Source organism: Beta vulgaris, chromosome 9 (assembly GCF_026745355.1).
Source record: "Beta vulgaris subsp. vulgaris cultivar EL10 chromosome 9, EL10.2, whole genome shotgun sequence".
Classification (NCBI taxonomy): domain Eukaryota; kingdom Viridiplantae; phylum Streptophyta; class Magnoliopsida; order Caryophyllales; family Amaranthaceae; genus Beta; species Beta vulgaris.
In genome coordinates, this window is record NC_079210.1 from 16,886,419 (window position 1) to 16,908,643 (window position 22,225).

At 38.8% G+C, this 22,225-nt stretch overlaps 1 protein-coding gene across 2 annotated transcripts; it reads left to right on the plus strand.

Annotated features, from left to right (window-relative positions):
* The first annotated feature begins 1,468 nt into the window (after positions 1-1,468).
* Positions 1,469-19,710, plus strand: LOC104903109 (hypothetical protein). 2 transcript variants are annotated; one of them, XM_057392130.1, is made up of 6 exons: positions 1,469-1,816; positions 2,741-3,924; positions 6,714-6,788; positions 8,187-8,401; positions 10,206-10,429; positions 18,679-19,710. In XM_057392130.1, exons 2-6 carry the CDS (start codon positions 2,802-2,804, stop codon positions 19,334-19,336), a joined length of 2,295 nt encoding a protein of 764 aa, XP_057248113.1. In that variant the 5' UTR covers positions 1,469-1,816; positions 2,741-2,801; the 3' UTR covers positions 19,337-19,710. The 2 variants fall into 2 exon arrangements, with proteins under 2 accessions (XP_057248113.1, XP_010689399.1); XM_010691097.4 differs by having other exon boundaries at positions 1,469-1,643.
* Positions 19,711-22,225: the final 2,515 nt, after the last annotated feature.

Consider the following 22,225-nt stretch of genomic DNA (forward strand, 5'->3'; position numbering starts at 1 on the left):
CACACATTATCGAACACCTGCTGTTGAAAGATTAATTAGTTTTCATCTACTAGGAGAGCATACTATTTTGTTTAATGACCATGCGAATGTGGAATCTGTACTAGACATACCTCATATTGATAATACTAAATTCCTATCTTGGATGCAATGTAACCAAAATTATGAAAAAGCTAGGGAGCTTACTTATGTGAAGTTCCCTACAAATTTTTTTTTGGAAATAGGCACAGAGAGAGTGGACACCAAGAGCTAAAGGTTTCACAATAGGACGAATTTATCACGTCTCAGCAGGATCTAGAGAGAAGTTCTATCTTAGAACTTTATTGAATTTTGTAAAAGGCGCGACATGCTAAGAAGACATTAGAATGATTGATGGTGTAGTGTATCCTACATTCAAGGAAGCTTGCTACGCAAGGGGGTTACTTATGATGACAAGGAATATGTTGACGTAATAACATAAGCAAGTTTTAGAGAATCAGGGCATTACCTAAGATATTTTTTCTCCATGTTTCTATCATCTGGTAGCATGTCGAAGCCGGAGGAAGTTTGGCAGAAGACTTGGCGGTCATTGTCTGATGACATTCTTTACAAGCAATGTTCTGTTAAAAAAATAATAAAGGTAAACAACTACGATAACATTTTTGAGTCAAAAGTGATATATATTTTTTTAGCAATGTGCATACTTAATATAGGTTACTGTATTTTTTTATATGTTTTCACATACCTCCATTTAACTGACGATCAAATTGAAGCTTTTGCATTGGCTGAAATTGAAACCATGCTCCAAAGTAATGGTAGCAGCTTGCGTAGATTAAGTAAAATGCCTTTTCTAGATGAACTAATCATGTTTGAAGGATAAAACAAGCTCATAGGAGATGAAATTTCTTATGACATTGAGGAAATAACCTTGGAACATGACAGATTGTATAAAGGTTTAACTGATGAGCAGTTGATGATTTATCGGGAAGTATTGGATGCTGTGTCGAATAAAGAAGGATGTTTATTTTTGGTTTACGGCTATGGAGGGACGGGTAAACATATGTTTGGAAGACATTATGTGTTGCAATAGGAAAGAAGGGCGAAATTGTATTGCCGGTAGTTTCGAGTGGAATTGCTTCTCTCTCCTCCTTCCACGAGGGTTGATTTGTAATTAACGGTTTGATCACTTATCTATGATGATTTTATAGTGTTGCGTTATTTGCATCATTGTTATTTTTTGATTGTTCCTTAGTTATGTAATAAAACAATTAATACTCTCATGCATTATGCATGAGCCCTAAAACTAATTGGTATATATAGTAATAGTGACAAGGAAGATCTTTTGAAACCCGAGAAGCATAAAGTAAAAAAAAGACTCCCGTACATACCTAAAACTAGTAGATAAATTACTTTTTATGCACCTAGTGCGGCGTGACTAAGCATGTTGCTGGGAGGCGTCATAGCCCCACAAACTCTTTCACCTTTCCAATTGCGCTTACTTCCTTTTGCATGCAAATTCCCTTGTCCTGATTCTCTTTTCTCTCTCTTCCTCACACTTTCTGAGACTAGAAGTAACAATTAACATAAACTATTCTCTCATAGTCATATATATTCTTCTCTGAAATCCAAGTTGATGCTACTTCTATAGCTGGATTACCAAGTGTTAGGTACAGTTCTACAATATTATTGCTTCACTGATAATCTCTCAGATTTATCCCTTCCAATTCCAATATTCTATCCCTTTTTTCAAATATTATTCTTCTCATTTGCCCTGTTTGATTTTGTTCTGGTTCATTGTAATTCAACTGAATTTTGTTCTGGGCAATTAGATTTTATTGAGGTAAGTACTCATCTTGACTGAACTTATACATATGCTTCTATATTTCACTTCCAATTTTATGATCATTTAGTTTGGACCCAGTTTAGGTGATTGAAGCTGAGGCAATATAATGATGTTTTTGGGATGAAATTTGATATGCGAGATTCATACATCACTCAAAGACTTGATTTATGTCGGTTGTTAAAGATTTTATTTTAAATTTTGCAGCTTTTTTGAGTTTAGGGATCTCAATGTTTTTCACTATGCTTTTGAATCTATTGACTTTGAATATGGTAATAGAAAGTGTGTTTGTACTAGATTACTTATTTATCTCTTGCAGTTATGGCTGTGTTGTTTCATCACATAATTCTAATTATTTCTAATTGAAAGTTGTTCATGTTTATATATTATCTGTAGATACGCATGTGGCTGTGGGTCGTTTTGATTTCATAGTTAGCTTGTTGAATTTTGAAAAGTTTAGAACTTTTTATGGTGGAATTTTGGTTGTCAATGATGGAAAGAGCATTTACTGCAACAGCATGATGATTCATGACTGTGTAAATGATATATATTCGATGAGCTAAATTCATGGTTCGAGTGCTACTCCAATCTACAACAGTAAATACATTGTAAATGTATTGACTTTGTGCTTTATCTTGTCCATTTTTCAGTCTGGTAACATGTGTTATTTTCATTGTTAATTGTTTTGCTTTGTTTTGACCCAATCCCAACAATGAGATATTTATACGATTTACATTTTAAAAAAAAAAATTTATTGGAGTTGCAATTTCTCCATTGTAATTTGGCATCTGAAGAAGCATTTGGTGGAATTTTTTACTGTGGTTGTGTGCATGATAATAAAATCTGCCCTCGGATGTTTGTTGGTTTCCTGTGGTTGTCAATGATTACTGACATGCTGGCTTTTGTGGGCTACTGAACTTATAGGGAGAAGTCTCTGCTGCAGTTGCTTTTCATGAGTGCGGTGCTGTGTTAGTGGTCTGGAGATATGGGGGCAGCAAGCTCTAAGGTGGAAGATGACAAGGCCCTGCAGTTATGCCGTGAAAGGAAGAAGTTTATTCGGCAAGCTCTTGATGGAAGGTGCGCCCTAGCTGCTGCTCATGTTGCTTACATCTATTCTTTGAAGAGTACTGGGACAGCAGTTAGAAAGTTTGTGCAACCAGATGTTCCAGTGGAGTCTTCCCTGTATACCTCCACCAGTGCTACTCCAGAACCACTTGCTTTGACTGAGAAGTCACTTTCTCGATTTTCATTTCCTTCCCCATCAGTTTCACGTGTGGAGGTTAATGAACATCTGGCGCCGACTCCTTCTCCTCCAACTGCAGGCCGCTATCAGGTTCATCGTATGAATTTTAGGGGCAGCTTCACCAGAAAGGTTGAAGAAAAGCCTCCGGTAGTTACCACTGGGACTGTTACTGCATTAAGCACACCGCATAATACCACTCCTCGATCTCTTGGGAAAAATGAGCGTAATCCGTCAGAAGCCCCAACTCAGGATCCTGGAAGTCCGCCCCACCTACCTGAAAATCCACCTTGGGATTATTTTGGGCTTTTCCATCCGGTTGACAATCACATATCATCTCATGAGGAAAGAGATTTAGACCACAATTTTAGAAACAATGGTGACCTCGAACATTTTAAAAAAGATAAGGAAGCTCTTGAACTGGAACATGGGGAGGAGGAAATCCTCTCTGATTCAAGCCAAGGATCCGAGTCAGATGAATTTGATGATCCCTCTTCAGATACACTAGTTCGAAGCTTTAAAAATCTTAACCGAGAAGATTACTATGGTGCCACTGGCGCTTCGCCTACAGTACAGATTGTGGATAATGCTGAAGCTGAGAATGAATCATATGATGAGGAGACGGTCAACTCTCCACTATTGTCACCCTTGAAAACAAAATCTTCAGAAGCTACAGCTACTCCTGAAGCTAAAGTGGCATCAGGGAAAGATGACGATTTTGAGCATAAGATTTCCCCTAAAGATTTCTTCTCTAGTATTAGAGAAGTCGAGCTTCTTTTTATTAAGGCTTCTGAAGCTGGAAAAGAAGTGCCGAGAATGCTAGAAGCAAACAAGTTGCATTTTCGCCCTTTATTGCCGGGGAAAGAGTGTAAGGCCCTTTCTTATTACTTCTTTTCGTTTAATCAACTTCTTTCCATTTAATCTAGAGAAAGAGAAACCAGTCATTATTCTTTCTTCATTACTATTCCTTCAACTTTTGTTTTCATGTGCCATTGATGTTTTTGAGATTCTCTCAAGAGATAATCTTTTGAATGTCAATCTCACTTTGAAGCTTGGGATAAAAGCTCACTGGTATAAGTCTTTGAAATCTATTTTTTTAGTTTTAACACTTGGATAAATTATTGATTAATGAGTACTCCGTCCGTCCGTTTAAGATTGCCCCAACTCTTCTTCTTCTCCTTATTTTTTCTTTTTGTCCCTTTGAGTTGGCCCCATACCATAAGTGCAATGAGGGACCACCACTTTACTCTCATGTACACTACTTGTGGTCCCACCACTTCTCTCTCATCAACTCCAACCAACAAAAATTTAAATAAGTAAAGATACTCCAATGGAGCAATCTTAAAAGGACGGAGGGAGTACTTCCTCCGTCCCATAATATAGTGCCTACTTCATTTTTGGTGGGTCGAACTTTAAAATCTTTGACCGAATATTCTCATTTGTATATATAAAAAAACACATTCATGTGGGATCTTGTTAGATTCTCTCAATGTGTAGTTTCATAATATCAACTTTTTATATTTTTTATTAATACGGAATTGAAGATATTAAAGGTCAAAGTTACGTCTTGGAGACCGTGTAAAAAAGAAACAAGCACTATATTATGGGACGGAGGGAGTAGTATCTATTGCATCAGGTTAGCGTGGTTAAAATAAGCTTGTGTGGATTGGTAGGTTTTCAAATTTGGCCTGCCTTCACTGTGTGTACAGTATAATATATGTTAGGAAGTAAAAGAAATAGAGGTCTTTCAATTTCATATTATATAGACTTTGTTACTCAGGTTTGAAACACGGAATCTCATCACTCATGAGTCTTCCCACCCTACCCAAAAAAGCAGTTGATAGAGGAAAATAATGATGTAACCAATGTTAGAGGAGTTGAGAGCTCTGATCCCTTTTTAGGGGCCCTTTGGTTAACACATGGGAAAGGAAAGGAAACAATAAGGGAAATAAGGGGAACAAAAAAAAAAAAAAAAAGAAAGGGAGTTGAATGTTCTTGTTTGATAAGTGGGGAATAGAAAACCTTATTCCTTCCTTCCTTATTTGGTGTTTTAATATATAAGAAATGGAAGTAACATTCTGCCTGCTTTTACTTTCATTCACCACCACCTGTAATTATCCTCTCTCTCCCCTCCGTCCAAACAAACAATTTACCATGATGACCATCTGCTGCCGCCGAGGTTTTCTTTTTCTGCCATCATCTCCCTTATCTGCCGCCATCTTGGCGGCGTGTTTCCTCATCTTTCACCTTGCCTTGTTATCTCTTCACTCCGTTCAAAAACTTTCTGTTCATGGTCCAATTTGACCCGTCAAGACTCCGATTGGAGAGTCTTGAAGGTGAAATTTGACCACATGATGATTAGTCATTAGAGCATGGTGGTCTTCAGCTTTGTTGGCTAGATCAATGTATAAAAAAGCCAAGGCAAATTGAAGCAATAAGGATCCTAGTGCGCTTCATTAATAGCCAAGGCGCATGAAGCAATGGGGATTCTAGTGCGCTTCATTGAAGTGAGGCGCAACTAAGGAAGATTAAAAAATTTGATGTAAACATGGAATCTGCCTTTTATACCCTCAGTGCGTTTTTGTGTGCCTCGCTGAGCTTTTTGTTCCTCAAGTGCGCCTCTTTGAAATCGCCTCGCCTAGCACAAATAAATGCTCGATCCCAATTGCCTTGCACCTCTTTTTCTCTCTCTATCTCTTTCTAGTCTACATTAGAGTTAGTAATGGGTGGTGCATCTTGATTCTTGACTGTTGGTAGTGGTTTTTGATCAGGTGCACATAAAAATGGTGCTTGTGAAGCTTAAGCGGTGGTGGCCTTGTGGGAGACATTGTGTTTGGGCTTAAAGTTTCCACATTGGTGACGAGGTTGGTGATGGTTGTGGTAGACTGGTAGTACTAATGATGGGGTGCTATTTTGGTGGTGTCAGTGCTGGGTTTAGTGGTGCTAGTGACGGAGGTGTTAGATTGGGTTGGCTGGTGGTTGGGTGGATGAAAATTGTGGGGAGGCAGTGGGAGTGATTGTAGATGTGCTAAATCTTCCTGTGTTAGTGTGCGGAGTTCACCATCAGTGACGTAAAGTCACAACTTGCTAGTTGTGGGTGTCGACAGCAAGTGCGGAGCGGTGGTGGCGCAAGTGGTAGGGGTGAAGTTAGGATGGTGGTTTTGGTAGTCAAGGTTGTTGAGGGATTTAGGGGACTTGAAATACTTTTTTCTGGGGGCGGGTGATTAGTGTACGGAAAATTCGGGTAACTAATTGACCTAAAGTGGGGAAAGGAAACATACGGAAGTGCACCAAGCACCAAACCAAATACCCTCTTATTCCTCTCATTATCTATTGTACAGGACTACGCATATGTATTGTGAATGCAGAAGACTGCTTGGCTGTGCTCCATAGATTATTTGCTTCTGAGTCATAAATAGCTTAGATTTTCAGATAGCATCCATTTATAGATTAAACAAATCTGTATTTCGCTGGATTGAGAAGGCATGAAATGGATTCTATTATGTGTTGAGAAGGGTAAGTAAATGGAACAATTGTAAGTTTGGACATCTTGTGAAAGTATTACAATGTAATCCTCTAATGCCATATCTTTTTCTTTATGGTTACTTTTGTAATCTTTTCCCCTCCCCCCTAAAGCATGTCACTTCTCTTTTGCAGCTGGTGGGATTACAACAGCTACTCTACTCAAGGCCTGTTTCTCCTGTGGAGAAGATCCAAGCCAAGTTCAAGAAGGTAATTGTTTCATTTTTGTGCTTGTACAGTGGTATGTATACCCTTCCGTGGTGCTTTTAGGTGCCTACTAGTGGGTTTGCCTTATGTTTGTCCTTAGTTACCCTCAGCTCTCCAGCATATATGGCACACTCTTTCTTGTCAATGCACTGCAGTGGTGAGATTTAGGTTTGTTGTATTATTCAAGCAGAAGTCGCAAGTCCAAATGGCCAACAAAAGAGCACTTAGCCGCTGTTCAGCCTGAGTCTATGCCTCATACATTAAAGTGACTAATGAAAACATAACTTCAAGCCCTAGTGAGTGCAAGAGAGAAAGAGAGAGAGAGAGAGAGGGAGGGAGGGAGGCAGGGAATAAAAGATTTCAGTCGCCACAACAAAAAGAGGAGGGGAGAGAGATAGAGGAGTATGGTGCAAAATAAATGGACTGGACAGCTTCTGCCACAGAAGGGAAATGAAACCAGATGCACCGGATAAGAAAACTATTGCTCTGGCCAGAACCAATTGACTTGTCTCTCCCCACTAGACAAAAGCCTCAATGTTTTATTGCTTTTTTGGTGGCTTTAATTTGAATTAATACTGCTAGCAATTTTTTCGCAAGCCCTGAATTTGATAATCTTAGCCTTATTATGGAAGTCTTGAAGACCAATTCTTATCCAGATTTACTCTCCCCCTTTTTGTGATTTCTGTTTTGTGTGCCAGTTGTGTCTGAGTGCAAACTACCTGACCCGAATTTAGTACCAGGTTTCACGTCAGAGCGTATTGACACTAATACTCTGGCAAAGTTTTAGTGTCTGAGTAACATAGATGGACGATAAACAAAGAGATTCATGAAAGATGCCACACATTCTATCGACACTAAGTGGATTACGTTTATTAGTGCGTCTGTGCAACAAGAATGTTCCTGCCAAACTCAAGAGAAAGTGATATGAAGTGGCTTTTAGACTAGCTATCTTGTATGTATGAGTTTTGGCATGACACAATCTGTTATTTAAGCCTATACAGCTAAGGGACTAGCTGCTTAATAAGAAAGAACAGCTAGTAGAAAATGTAGATGGTATTATGCCAGGTCCCTTATGAGCACAAGAGAGAACTTGGGTTCCTCCTACTCAAACTGTTTCGGCTCAGGATCCAGCAAGATGTGCGCCAAAATAACAGATTAAAAGCAGAACAAAAGATCTTGTATGAGTGGCGGGTCTTGAAATACTATTTCTATGACTCCTTGACCAAATACCCACATTAAGCTACCTCATTAATAATTGTTTGAATTTGATGTTGTTGATGTGAAAGAGCTAAATGCTTTACACTAGTTCTTCGTCCTTAACTAATATAGGACTCGTGTTATTTATCAGAATGGGAGTATTGAAGTACTGACTACTGATGTATTATTATTTGTATGCTACAGAGCCTGTTCACAACTCAGTGAAGTACTTAACTTGGCATCGTACTACATCATTACGTTCGTCATCCTCCAGGACCCCTCTCGAATCACATTCCAGGGAGGACGTTGAGGACCTTACAAATGATCTCTTTGAGGATTTCTACAGAATTTCTGGCAGTCATGCGTCTACTTTAGATAGGCTGTTCGCATGGGAGAGAAAGCTCTATGATGAAGTTAAGGTATTGATTATTCCCAGAGTTGTACCTGCTGGAGCTTTCTCATATTTACTTCCAATCAATATGTCATTGTCCGTCCATTTTAGGATTGCTTTTCTGCTATCTTTGTACTTATATTATGCTATTAGTCGGTGATTTGATACAAAGTTCAGAATTAGGAGATACTGTTTTATTGAATCTTTTCTGCTAACTCATTGTGTGGCCTTGAAATTGCGTGACGCATCAATTTTCAATATTAGGAGATACTTCTCTATCTGGTTGTATCCTGTTGTCGCAAAAAGGGTGGTTCATTTTTTTGTTGAACATTTATTGTAAGTTCTTGTGTGGCTTTGAGTTAGACCCTATCCATCCAAGCTAATAAGCATAAATATGTCAACAACTCCAAGTTCCTTCCTGTTCTTCCTCGAACAAGGACAAAAGAAGTCATTAAATCCACCAATATCGAAGGGGATACACAGCCTTACCTCTGAACTGGAGATTTTTAGAGAGACAACTACCAGGAATTTATTATCATGACTAGATAAAGGTGGACTTACAAGGATTCATTTCTGTGTAATGATGGTTTAGCAGGTGTGCATGTACACCATCTCTAGAAACTGAAAGAGTTAGTTTCATAGACCTACATTACTTGTTCTCTTCTTCAGGGCTGATCCACGATGGACTTGAATTCTGTCAGTAACTGTGTTCATTTTGATGTGTTTCCAGCATTTATATAAATACTTAACTACATATGAACACTGCAGTTTGACGAACCGTTAATAAATTATCAGAAGTATGCTAAATATGAAGGTTTTTCTTGTGTTTGAATGTCTTCTTAATATGTGCTTTTAGCATGTTAGTTGATGTGCTCTACTATAAATTATGATTCCTATCTAAGGTGAAGTTTTAGATTTTCATGTAAAGATATTAGACCGCTGGCCAGTCTGATGCCAACAACTTGGCTGTACTGCTGCCATAGTAGGATATGTTAGATTTCACCTCAAAACTTTTGCCATTTGGTCAACCAATGAGTTAAAATTACTCGTACCACTTCTTTGTTTGCCCATCATTCAGTAACAGGTGAACTTTATTGTAATAATGATCGTTAGTTAGATTCTAATCAAGTGATATTCATGTTAAGAATGCTTGGGACTTTGATTTGGAGACCTTTTAGGATGTTATGTGAGAATATATTGAAGATAAGTTACCATGGGTCCTTTAAGAGACAGGGAAAGGTGGAAAGATTTGGGCTTGGGTATGTCATATACTGAATAGCTTATTAGAAATTAAGCTGCCTTAAACTATGATGTGTATTTTCCTTTGTGGTAACTCCAAATTTCCCTGTTCAGTTACAATTGGGCTTCATCTTGGAAACTGTCCAATTACAAGGTTTTTTTTATTAGGCCAACCTTTTTTTTTGGGATATATTAACTTTAGATTTCAATTTAGTGTCATGTAGGTCGTATACTTGATTTTGGGTTCATAGCCTGTCTTTATCTTGGGGAATCTGAAGACAGGGACTTGGCTTAGATACTCTTTGCTACATATATGACTAATTGTCGTGGTCGTTCAATATAATTAGTTTCTCCAATCAAATGTGGTTGTTTTTCTTGCTTTTGGAGTCATATGCTGTTTAATTCTGCATGATAATTGGTTAGTTTCCAGAAAAGCTACTGTTTGAAAATTACTTTCTATATAATTTCTGAATAGAATGCTTCTTCTGTCTGACTAACTGCTTATTGAGGTATTAAAAGGGCTTTAGTGATGGTTTGTGTACATTCTTCATTTTTGTATTGTTGAATTTATTTGAAACTTTTGTTACTTTCAGGCTAGTCAGCTTGTAAGAAGGGAGTATGACATGAAATGTAAGCTTTTGAGAGAACAAGAATCTAGGTGTGAAGGCCAAAACAAGATTGACAAGACTCGTGCTGTCGTCAAGGATTTGCATTCTAGGATCCGAGTTGCGATTCACAGAATTGATTCAGTATCAAGGAGAATTGAAGAATTGCGGGACAAAGAGCTGCAGCCACAGCTTGAGGAATTGATTGAAGGGTATGTTCATCTGATTTTCTTAAGTAGAAAAAGTATTATCCAATTACTTTAATTTTCTTTCATTTTCATATAAATTGATTTTCCTTTAAGCTCGATATCATTTCATTAAACAAACGTAAAAATGCACTGTTGGGAGCTACAACCATCACAATGAGAAACAAGATACTTTACAAAATATATGGAAAGCTTGTTACTCTTGAGTCCTTCCCTTGTTCAGACTCTCAACATATTGAGTCCTTGATCTTGGATCTCGGATATTGGTCTATATCAAAAACTATATCTTTCCTAGGGGTGCTAATGAGCCAAGGTGGCTCGCAAACCGTTCGAGTTCGGCTTGATCAAAGCTTGGCTCGAGAGGGCTCGACTCAAGTTCGGGATCGGCTATCGAGACTTTAACATGCCAAGCCTGAGCCTAGTGGAGTTCGGCTCGAAAGCTCGCAAACATGTTCGATATATTAAATATTACTATTTATATATTGATTTTCAATCCCAACTTAAACCTTAATTAGACTCTACTAACAAAATATGAGCCCAAACTTTCTACCCAATTCCCAGCCCCTAACCCACTTGTGGGGCGATTTTCCCAAGAATGGTGATAGTAAGAGGGCCATATGCCTTTAAAACGGTTTTTCCGAGAATGGAGTAAAACAGCCTCGAAGCAACCCAAACGGCCAAACCGTCCCCCGATACTTGGCATCAGGGACAAGGGTGACTATGTAGTTTTGTGGTACGAATTGAGGAGAAAGTTATTTCGGGACCCCTAGATGCCCCCGTTTCGGCCAAATCGTAGGCTATCATCCACGTTTTTCTAGCTCCAGGGCCCCGGGAGGGAGTCGGCCCAAAATTGTTTGGGACACTTTGTGGGACATAATAATCATATATTGAGAATATGCCTTATAAATAGTTTATTTCCGAGAATGGTGTAAAACGGCTGGATAACAACCTAAACGGCCAAACCGAACCCCGAAAAGTGGCGTGGGGGACCCGGGTGACATGAAATACTTGTGGGGCGAATTTGGGAGAAAGTTGTTCAGGGGCCTCCAGCCAAATTGAATAGTAAGAGGGCTATATCCACGATAATCCGGCTCTCGAGACCCGGGCATGGAATTGGCCCGAAATCGTTAAGGACACTTTGTGGGACATAAGAATCATATATTGAGCGATTTTCCCAAGAATGGTTATGATAAGAGGGCCATATGCCTTTAAAACGGTTTTTCCAAGAATGGAGTAAAACGGCCTTGAAACAACCCAAACGGCCAAACCGTCCCCCGATACTTGGCGTGGGGGACAAGGGTGACTATGTAGGCGTGTGGTACGAATTCGGGAGAAAGTTGATCCAGGTCCCCCGGATGCCCCCGTTTTGGCCAAATCGAAGGCTATAATGTACACTTTTCCGGCTCCAAAGGCTTTGGGACGAAATCGGCCCAAAATCGTTGGGGACACTTTGTGGGATATAAGAATCATATATTGAGCGGTTTTACCCAAGAATTGTTATGGTAAGAGGACGACGATATACGAAGAATCCCAAGTCAGAAACTCGACAAAAGACGGCAAAAAAAGGCTACAAAAAAATCCCAAAATTGATAAATTCCAATTGGCCTAAGTTATTATCATAAGATAAGATGTGCTTTGGTGGTTCAGTTGTAGATATTTCAGTTTCGAAACCCACTAAGCTACTCTTTTTTGCTATTTTTCTTTACTTGCCAGGTGTTTAACATGTAAATTTTTGGCTCAAAGTCATTGAAACATGGTGGCAAACTCCCTCTTTCCTCTCCTCACACTAACAACCCTCCCAATCTCCACCTCCCCACTTGCCACATCATCACCCTCCCCAAACAAACCCCCATACACAATCCTAACCCCACTCCTCTCCTCCCTTCGGTTTCCACGACTTATCCGTCGCATCCCACGCCCTCATCACAGTCTTCACTATTTCACCTCTCACTATTTTTACCAACTTGTAGAACTCCTCTGCTGTGCAACCCTTGCGAAGTCCAGCAACAGCAGCGAAGCCCGCACCACCACCACGCAAAGCTTAACCGCCTCATCTGACGTCGTCCTTTATCATCCCCATGTTTAATTTAGCTAATTTACAATTTTCAATCAAAATCCCCAATTTTCGAAGGCTATAATGTAATCCCCATGTTTCTGGGAATGGGAAAAGTTCTTCCTACGTGCAAGAAGAATTAGACGAGTTTTACTTTATTTAATTGAGAAATAATTTTATATAGTGTTTGAAGTGATCCCTCTCTTAAAGTGGACAACACCACACACATTGTCGTAGACATTCGGTTGGCTTGTTTCGTGTTTGTGGCACGTGTACGGTGTGGTTTGGCTGCTTTTTTGGGCCGTTACGTTTCTGAGAGACACCTTTTGAGAGACTCGTCAATTATGTTTTGACCAATCTAACTTTAAGTATCAGTTGAGATTTTGTAACAGTTCATTTTGTCAATCTATTCAGATCTTTTGCTGACGCCAAGCTTACAAAACCTGCTGTAACCCTTCTTCATTATGCTTTCTTGAAAACAATTTTTTACCACATATCCCTGACAATTTTTTTTTTTTTTTTTTTTTGCACCGTATAAAACTTTCCAAATTCACCATATACCCCTCACTTTTTGAAAAATACATCAACTTGCCCTTAATGACTAACGACGTTAATGTCCATTAGTCATTAACCCCCTAGTCCCCCATAACCCTAATTAGCTAGTCTAAATCTAAGTCAAACCCTAACTCTAATACCCAAAATCTAAGTCCCTAACTCTAACCACCCCTCCCCACCCCTTACCCTTTCCCCACCAACCCCCTCCCCTCCCCACCACCCTGACCCCAGCACGCCCGCGGCAAACCCCGACCCCAGCACCCCCGCAACCCCTTACCCCTTGCTCGCGCTGCACCCTCGCGCAGCAGTCGTGACACCAACACCCTCGCTGCTGGCAGCCTCTAGTTAAACCCATCCACAGTTGTGCCGCCTTTCACCCCCTGCTGCTCCGCCTTTCTCCCCCTGCTGCTCCGCCTTTCTCCCCCTGCTGCTCCGCCTTTCTCCCCCTGCTGCTCCGCCTTTCTCCCTCGCGCACTCCTTCGCTCCAGTCATTGGCTGCTGGGTTGCGAGAGAAGTGGAGGTTACAATATTGCATGAGATTGCCGGGGAAGGGGTGTTAGCGGGGAGGGAAGGGGAGGGGGTGTCAGCTGGAAGGGAAGGGGAGAGGGTCAGCGGGGGAAGGGAGGGGGTCGACGGGGAAAGGGGAGGCTTCGAGGGTGGTGGTGGTGAGGGGGAGGGAAGGGTTAGGATGGGGCAGGGGGTGGTTAGGGTTTGGGTATTAGATTAGGGCTAGGGTATTAGATTAGGGTTTGATTTAGGTAGTTAATTAGGATTAGGAGAGGATTACTGTCTAATGACTAATGGAAGTCTAACATCGTTAGTCAAAGGGCAAGTTGATGTATTTTTCAAAAAGTGAGGGGTATATGATGAATTTGAAAAGTTGAAAGGGTATACGGTGCAAAAAAAAATTTATCGGGGTATATGGTGAAAAAACCGTTTTTTCAATATACTTTACCATGAAAACTTGAGTGAACGATTTAAGTTTCTTTTGTGAGTGCACACTAAAGAAAGATGTGTTAAACGTCAAAAGTGCTATAAACGACACCATTATTTGATTGCCCCGTGAGTAATATTGCTTCTAATACAGTGGTATAAACGTCACATCAAATTCTTATCTACAATAATTTCATTGGTCTTCATTCTGCCATTACAGTGTTATTATATACTAGAGATTTCTAGTTTCCGTTACAATTGAAGTCGCATTATCATTTCTACATCAAAAGTTATTTGTAAAATGGTGAAGAGGGGTCACTTTAGCACAATTGTGGAAATCTTTTTGCATCTCCTTTTAACTTTAGTTCATTTTTGACATATGGCATATCACTTTAAGTCTCATCCAAATATCTTCATCCTCATGTCTTCACATAAATGTCCAAAGTATTTGAAATTACAGGAAAACACCGAACAACTCGATGAAAGTTACAATGTTTACAAAAGGGACCAAATTAGCACAAATCCAATGCAAATGCTCTAATAATATATTAAAATATTTACTAATATACAACTAAATGATGCTAAAATTTGCACTTATCATTTGATACACTAGCTTAAACGTTAGGCCTAATAGCTTTGTATGGCTTCTAAACATGCAAGTTATCCCTAAGACTAAACTTCACCTTATTTCAGTATTACTTATCCTTGTTAGAATCAGATCAGACTAAAATATTCATACTAGACTTTTATTTATTTCTGTTTACTTATTATTAGTTATATTTAATTCTGTATTAGTAGAAGTTAGGATTTTGACAAATACATGACGAGATGAATTCAACATGATTATTATTATAGATTAGCATCAAAATATGGTCAAAGTTTAGCTAGGATAAGTGACCACATCAGACTTGAAAAATTCTGACTGAACTAGACCGAACTAGTTGAGGTGCAATTTGGTTTATAAGGGAAAATATTTGGGTGATCCTATGGGTTGGTAACCCTTATGAGAGAGATAGAGTGAAAGTAATTTTAAATTCAATGTTTTTTGAGAGAAAATCTCTAGTGATGTCTGCCAAAAGGCGGTGGATGTCGTCGGTTCTCTTTCTCTCCCTTCGGTCTCTGCCCCTTCCTTTCTCTCTCTCCTTTCAATGTTCTCTTATTAACTCTTATCTCACTCTCTATCTTCATCGTCTGAATCTATCAACCTCCCCACTTTCATTCCTCTCTTTTGATCAACCTTTTTCTTTTTTCTCCTTCTCTTCGAGACTTTGAGCTTTACAGGAAGCTTGAAGGATTTCTAGTTTCTTTTATGGTGAGTTAGGATGGTATCCCACTTCCCAGTTTTCCCCTGCCCCTCTACGAGTGAGTAGCCATGCGGCCTTCTCATATTATTTACGGTTTTTTCACCAAGTACCCCCGAGTTTTCAAAAAATTCACCTGGTACCCTCCAAGTTTTCAAAATTCACAGGGTACTCCAAAGTTTCAAACTAATACACGGGGTACCCTTAAATGCCCTTAATGACTAACGGCGTTAACCGCCGTTAGTCATTAACCCTAATTTTCTGTTTTCAACTCTAATTAACCTCTAAACCTAATCCTAACCCTAATCCTAACCCTAACACTAACCCTAAACCCTAAACCTAACCACCCTTCCCCCACCCTCCCACCACCCCTACCCCCTGTCCCACCCCCAGCCCCCTCCCTCACCCCAGCAGCCCCCCCTCCCCCACCCTCGCAACCCCCACCCCCACCGCAGCCCCCACTCCATGCAATTTTCGCTGCCCCTGAAATCTTACCCTCCCCCACACCCGCAGCCCCACAGTACACCCCCACACCCGCACCACCACAACACCACCTCGCTTCCATTTTCGCACCCCTCCCCCACCCCGTTGCACCACCCTCCTCCAATTTTCGCGAAACAAAAAGTCCCCCCATAGCGAAAAAAACAGAGGGAAGAAGGGGTTGCAGGCGGCGCAGGGGGTGCAGGCGGTGGGGTGCGAAAATGGAAGGGGGTGGTGCTGTGGTTGACGCGGGGGTGGGGGGAAGGTCGGGGGCGCGCGATGGGGAGGGAGGGGTGGGGGGCTACTGAACTGAACTTAGAGGGGGAGGAGGGCGGCGCGAGGGTGGGGGAGGGGCTGCGGGGGGTGGGGGAGGAGCTGCGGGGGGTGGGCTGGGGGCAGGGGTGGTGGGAGGGTGGGGGATGGGTGGTGGATTAGGGTTAGGGTTAGGGTTTAGGGTTAGGGGTAGAGGTTAGGATTAGGGTTAAGATTAGGGGATTAATTAGGGTTAAAGCATAAAATTAGGGTTAATGATTAACGGCGGTTAACGCCGTTAGTCATTAAGGGCATTTAAGGGTACCCCGTGTATTAGTTTGAAACTTAGGGGTACCTGGTGAATTTTGAAAACATGGAGGGTACCAGGTGAATTTTTTGAAAACTCGGGGGTACTTGGTGAAAAAACCGTATTATTTATATTTTATTTTTATTTTTAAGATCTTTTCTAATTTTGGAAGAAAAAGGGTTATATCAATTTCCTTAAATATACTCTTAATTACCACTAATGCAAAAAATGAAATAAACATGAATAAAAGGTGCGCTGGCTCCAGGAACCCTTTGTGCTTTGGTGGGCCTTGTGCCAAAAACTATACTTCAGGATCAAAGGAAGCCTTTCTCTGAGCACGCCGTGCATACTGTCTTGAAAGAAGTTGAACTAAATTATGCAACAGCTAAAAAAATTCTTAGGCACTAAGCCATGGATAAAACAGTAGGGTTGAGTCAATCAAACACATCAAGAAAAGAATAATAATTCCAAAGTTTTGCTGGGGAAAACAGGGACCTGTCCCTTTTTGGCCCACAGAAATGTAAAGAATTAATGGAAGCCAAGGATCACCAACACGACTACACAGTTGCTTTGATGTTGGTTTGCTGACTGTCTCTGCAGCCTCGATATTCGGGGTCCAATTTCAAGTTTACTTTGTTACTTTGCGGTCTTCATAACTGAAACACTTATTCGTGCTTATTCCCGTGCATGTTTGAAGGATGAAGTTGGGAATCAATTTCCAGGAGAAGGATGTTGTGTACCATTCGGCACCTAAAGGAAACAAAAGTGATAATGGAAGGACTCAAACAACTTTAAGGATAAAAACTGGCTTTTCACCAAAGTACTATGTACGGAACATATTCCTCGAATTCCTGGTTTGAACATGGAAATGAATGAAATATAAACCTGGGAAGGAACTCAACCACAAGGAATTTAAAGAGAGAAAGCAAGGTATAATGAACATGGAATCTAGAGTACTAGAGATCCTAAGTCTAGGTGAAATGTTCACCAAGGATTTAGGCTCCTCCCTGATCATCAAATCTCTTTCACACCATTATAATAAAATTCATAACCCTAATTAAACCTCAATTGACTTGGAGTTGGCTAGATTTGATGACAGTGGAATTTCTAATCTGAGATAATTGGCTTGTCAATGAGTGTAGATGACCAAATTATTAATTGAACCATATACAATACAAACTAACTCTATTGCTGACTGAACTCTCATCCTTGTTTTAGGGGTCCTAAAGTAATTGTCTGATTGATAAATTAAGGTAAATTGTGTTTGCTTTCACTCTTAAAAGTTCATCTGAAAACGTATTATCATAAATTTATAATGCTAGTTTAGTTTTTGATTCTACTTCCTCTATTCACAAATAAGTGCAGCATAGGGGGTTAACACAAATATTGAAGAGACAATGAGATGAGGGCTGTGATAGTTACAGATAAGAAGAGGTGTCCATGTGACGAGGTTGGAGAGAGGGAAACCACAATATCTTAAGACTTAAAGGGATGTTTTATTTCTTTCAAAACGGCAAAAAATGGAAAGTATTTTACTTAATATCAGATTGGAGGAAGCGGTAGTTGGGTTGATTTAGAACAATGAGGAAGTGGAAAATGATGCTAGAGCTTGGAATGATGTTTGATATGAAACATGTAATGCATAATTAACACAAATCGAAGAGTGCAAAAAAAAAAAGGGTGATATAGTGACTGGATTTTAATGTTCTATCAAACCTTTACCCCTGTAACTTTTATCGTCCAAATTAATATTGAGCCGTTATTGTCTCACTTATTCTGACGTTAACTTGACCCGTATCAATCTGACTAAAAATAGTATAGCTCCTAATTATACCGGATGATAAGTATTGACTTGGCGTGGTAACATCGTCAAAGGTTTGGATCGGGCAAAAGAATACTCTCATATTCCTCTTCTTTGTCCTTCTTGGCCCTTTAACTAGCCTAAAGCATTCTTAGTCATGATAATACTTGATCTGTGCTGCACAGTAACTTTATAATTTCATTTTCTAATCTGTTTAACATGGAAACTCGAGGAAACTCAAGGGTATTAACCAGTTATCTCCTCTTATGGATCATTAAAGTCTGAAAATGACCTTTTCTCTCTAATAATCTTCTGAAATAAAATACCTTCTTTATTCTTGAGTTCTATGCAAGATGTCGAATTAATTGTTTCGATCATTGTTTTCCACTTTTCTTAGCTGTGGAAGAACTGCTTTTTTTGAAATTTCTTACCGTACTGAATGCTAGGCTCACCATCTTGTTCAATTTTTCTAGATATGATTTAAACATTTTGAAATTGTTATCTGCCTATCTGGACTGTTCTTTGTTTCTGTTTTGATAGAATATCTCACTTATTAAGTTCATCTCGTGACAGATTACGAAGAATGTGGGAAGTGATGTTTGAGTGCCACAAACTTCAGGTGCACATAATTACAATTGCATTTAGCAACGGCAGCTTAAAACTATCCCTACAATCAGAATCACGTCGTCACATCACCCTCCTCCTTGAAGATGAATTGCGCAATCTATCCTTGAGTTTCACGAAATGGATGAATGCTTTGACCTCCTATATTCAGGCAATTAATGTATGGCTAAACAAATGTGTCATTCAGGAGAAATCTTCAAAGAAGAGAAGGTGGTCGTCGGGTTCCTCACATGATAAATTGAGAACTTCAGGCCCACCAATATACACTACCTGTGGTGCTTGGCTTGACTCACTTGATAATTTGCCAGTGAAGGAAGTGACAGATACAATAAAAGGGTTAGCGACTGAGATTTCTCACTTGATACCGCACCAGGATAAAGTCCAAGGGAAGAAGGCCCATGAAGGAGCAGATTTCATGCTTGAAAGGCGTACTCATGAAGCCTTCGACGAGTGGAATACAGGATATGATCAATTCCAATCAAGTTTTATCATTTTTCTGACCCAGATTTGTAGCTTCGCAGAGCGTTCACTGAACATGTATACGGAACTTCAGACTAACATTGAAGATTCCAAGAGAAACTATGAGCACAAGATGTCCCAACCATAATTTTTATCTGTTTGATAGGGACCATATGGTACAGATTGGGGGTTTCACCACAGTTTCAGGTATATATTACAACTTGTTATCATGGAAGTGGTATAATCTATTGGATTCTGGCATATGTACAGGGATGAAGAATAAAGATGTACTCCTATCTTGAAGGTTCGTTGGTTTTCCAGAGTTAACTAATAAAAGGAGCTGAGTGTTTTATATAATTTCATACCTACAAGATTATATGTAGTCCAAGCTTTTATCAGCGGATGAGATTATTGTTTGTAGAAAAATGGTAGAATGAATTACTTTTTTGAATTTTTTCTTATACGTGCAATGTATATCTTATCTTAGATTTGGTTGAAGCAAATTGTACTGGATAGTGGATAGCCCATTGTTTTTTTTTTTCCCCAACAAGTACAAACAAACATAGAAATTAAACAAGCATACCTTGTTTAGCCTTGGTGGCTAGATTAGAGCTGTCAATTTGGTTAATGAACTGCTGATTGAATAAAAACAATTGAAATTGAATTGAATTAAACTGAACTGAGAGTAATTGTAACTGAAACCAACTGAAACTAAAATAAATTGTAAAAAAAATCAAAACTGAACTGCAACTGAATTGAAACAAATTGTAATTGAAAATAACTGTGAAAAAATGAAAAGTTGATTGATCAATAGAATAGAATAGAATTGAATATGTAATTGAATTACCTAAACTGATTTAAATTGAAATTGAATTGAACTGAAACCAATTCAAATTGAAATTGATTATAACTGATTTTTCTAACTGTATCCGAACCGAATTCACATATTACCCAAATTTATGATAGTATTCCAATTCACATACAAAATTTATCATGAAATTTTTAATTCGTACTTGAATTTATGATACATGGCTGAATTTCTTGATAATTTTCAATTATTTCAAGTTCACCGCTTGTATACTCAACACTCAATTTAAATTTTACTCAACTTTATAATATACTCTCACTAGGGGTGCAAGACGATCGCAAGCACACCTCTTCTCGACTCGACTCGTAAACTTTTTGATCCTACTCGGCTTGTGCTCATCAAGCTCGTTAAAGTTTTGCTCGACTCGTGCTCGTTAAGATTTGTTTCAACTCGAGCTCGAGCTTGGTTTGCTCGAGAAACTCGATTCGAGCTCGGTTTGCTAGAAAAGCTTGACTCGAACTCAGTTTTCTCGAAAAACTCGACTTGAGCTCAACTCGACTTCTTAATAAGAAATTAATAAACAATGTAAACATTCTTTTTAGTTTTATTTTTTATATATTCCTTAATGAAAATAACAATAATTTTACGATTTCAATTCCTCAATTATTGTCCAGTACTCCATCCCATCATCTAACTAGGACTATATGGCTTCGGAATTATTGAGTACGCAAGTGTATTTTTTATGGATGCTCTAAACTCCTTTCTATAGTATTTCATCTCTCATACTCTTTATCACACGTCGATGTGGGACTCTAGGAACATAATTAATTTACTACAAAACTTTCAACAATTCTCCATTCCATTTTAGTCTTTAATATGTTGGATGTGGGAGTCCAGAAGTAATATAATGACATGGATTGGCTTGGCTTGAGCTCGAAAAGATAGTCAAGCTCGGTTCGTGAACTTGAATACCAAAAACTAAAAGAAAATTCAACTTAACTTACATTCACCGGGCCTTTGTTTAGGAAAAACCCAATAAAATCTTGTCAAACTCATAAGTATAGTATAATTGTCAGGCTAATCCTTATTAAATATATAAGGCCCAACAATCATACATTACACTCCTACCTATACAAGCCTCTTTAATATACAGGTGCCTTGTTACTCTTGCTTTCTCTCCCGCGTGGGACTTCTAAAATCGCAACTGAAGATTCCACTATTGATGTTACAGCAAGAGCCAAGAAAAAGTGTATGAGATGCTTGTCTGGCTCAGCCTTATATAAGTAATTGTAATGTTCGTCCTTTCATTCCTCCCCAATGTGGGATTTCTAAATCCAACTAAATAAATTCGCTGCATCACCTGCCAATGTACAGCCATCATGCAAGATGTTTACACAAATAATGTACTGCCATCATGCATGTGTTTTGCAAGTGTTTTCTAAGATGTTTACACAAATAATTACAATGATAGAATTCTAGTAGAATAATTAATTTTATACTAAGTTTAAGTTTTTGAATATTGCATATTTAATGACTGTCTGATAGTATAAAATAAGACAAATTAAATAATAATTATAGTTAAAGACTTAAAGGGTAATAAGATTATATAGGAAAAACAAGGTTGGTGTTTTCTTTTTTTTTATCGATGTGGGACATTACTTTTCTATATAAAGACTATCTAAATTATTTTCGAGCTTGGTCACACACTCTCGAGCCGAACTTAAGGAAGCTCAAGCTCGGCTCATTATGGTCTCGAGCTGAGCTCGAATAGTTTGCGAGCCACTTAGGCTCATTAATACCACCACTCACTTACATCATCTAACAGAAACTAATCGTCCTGAGTTGAGATTTCACAGAAATATGAAGTTAGATGTACTTAAGTATTTTTTTGTTAATCTTATGAAGTAGATGAAACATAAATTTGAGAACTTAAAGCAATATGTAAATCTAAGAACTTAGAGACGACTAATTTAAATGGAGTAATGTTATATTGAACCAATCTATTGAGTTACATTGTTCTATACATTTGTTGCAACTAAATTAGATGCTTTCGAATCCGAAATGAATTCAACTTAAAGATGATTAACTTAAGTAAAGTATTGTTATTATCTTCAATTAGTTTATCGACTTACATGTTGATACATTCATCTAATATAACATCAATTTCTTTCAGTTTGACTAAGATACATGAGTTTCAAATTGAATATAACTTGTTAACGGTTAACTTAA

Excerpts from the sequence above, each read along its gene's own strand:
- LOC104903109 (XM_057392130.1), top strand. The coding sequence starts at position 2,802 with ATGGGGGCAGCAAGCTCTAAGGTGGAAGATGACAAGGCCCTGCAGTTA. Across the intron at positions 6,789-8,186 it reads TCCAAGCCAAGTTCAAGAAG|AGCCTGTTCACAACTCAGTG; the intron begins GTAATTGTTTCA and ends TGTATGCTACAG. Across the intron at positions 8,402-10,205 it reads AGCTCTATGATGAAGTTAAG|GCTAGTCAGCTTGTAAGAAG; the intron begins GTATTGATTATT and ends TGTTACTTTCAG.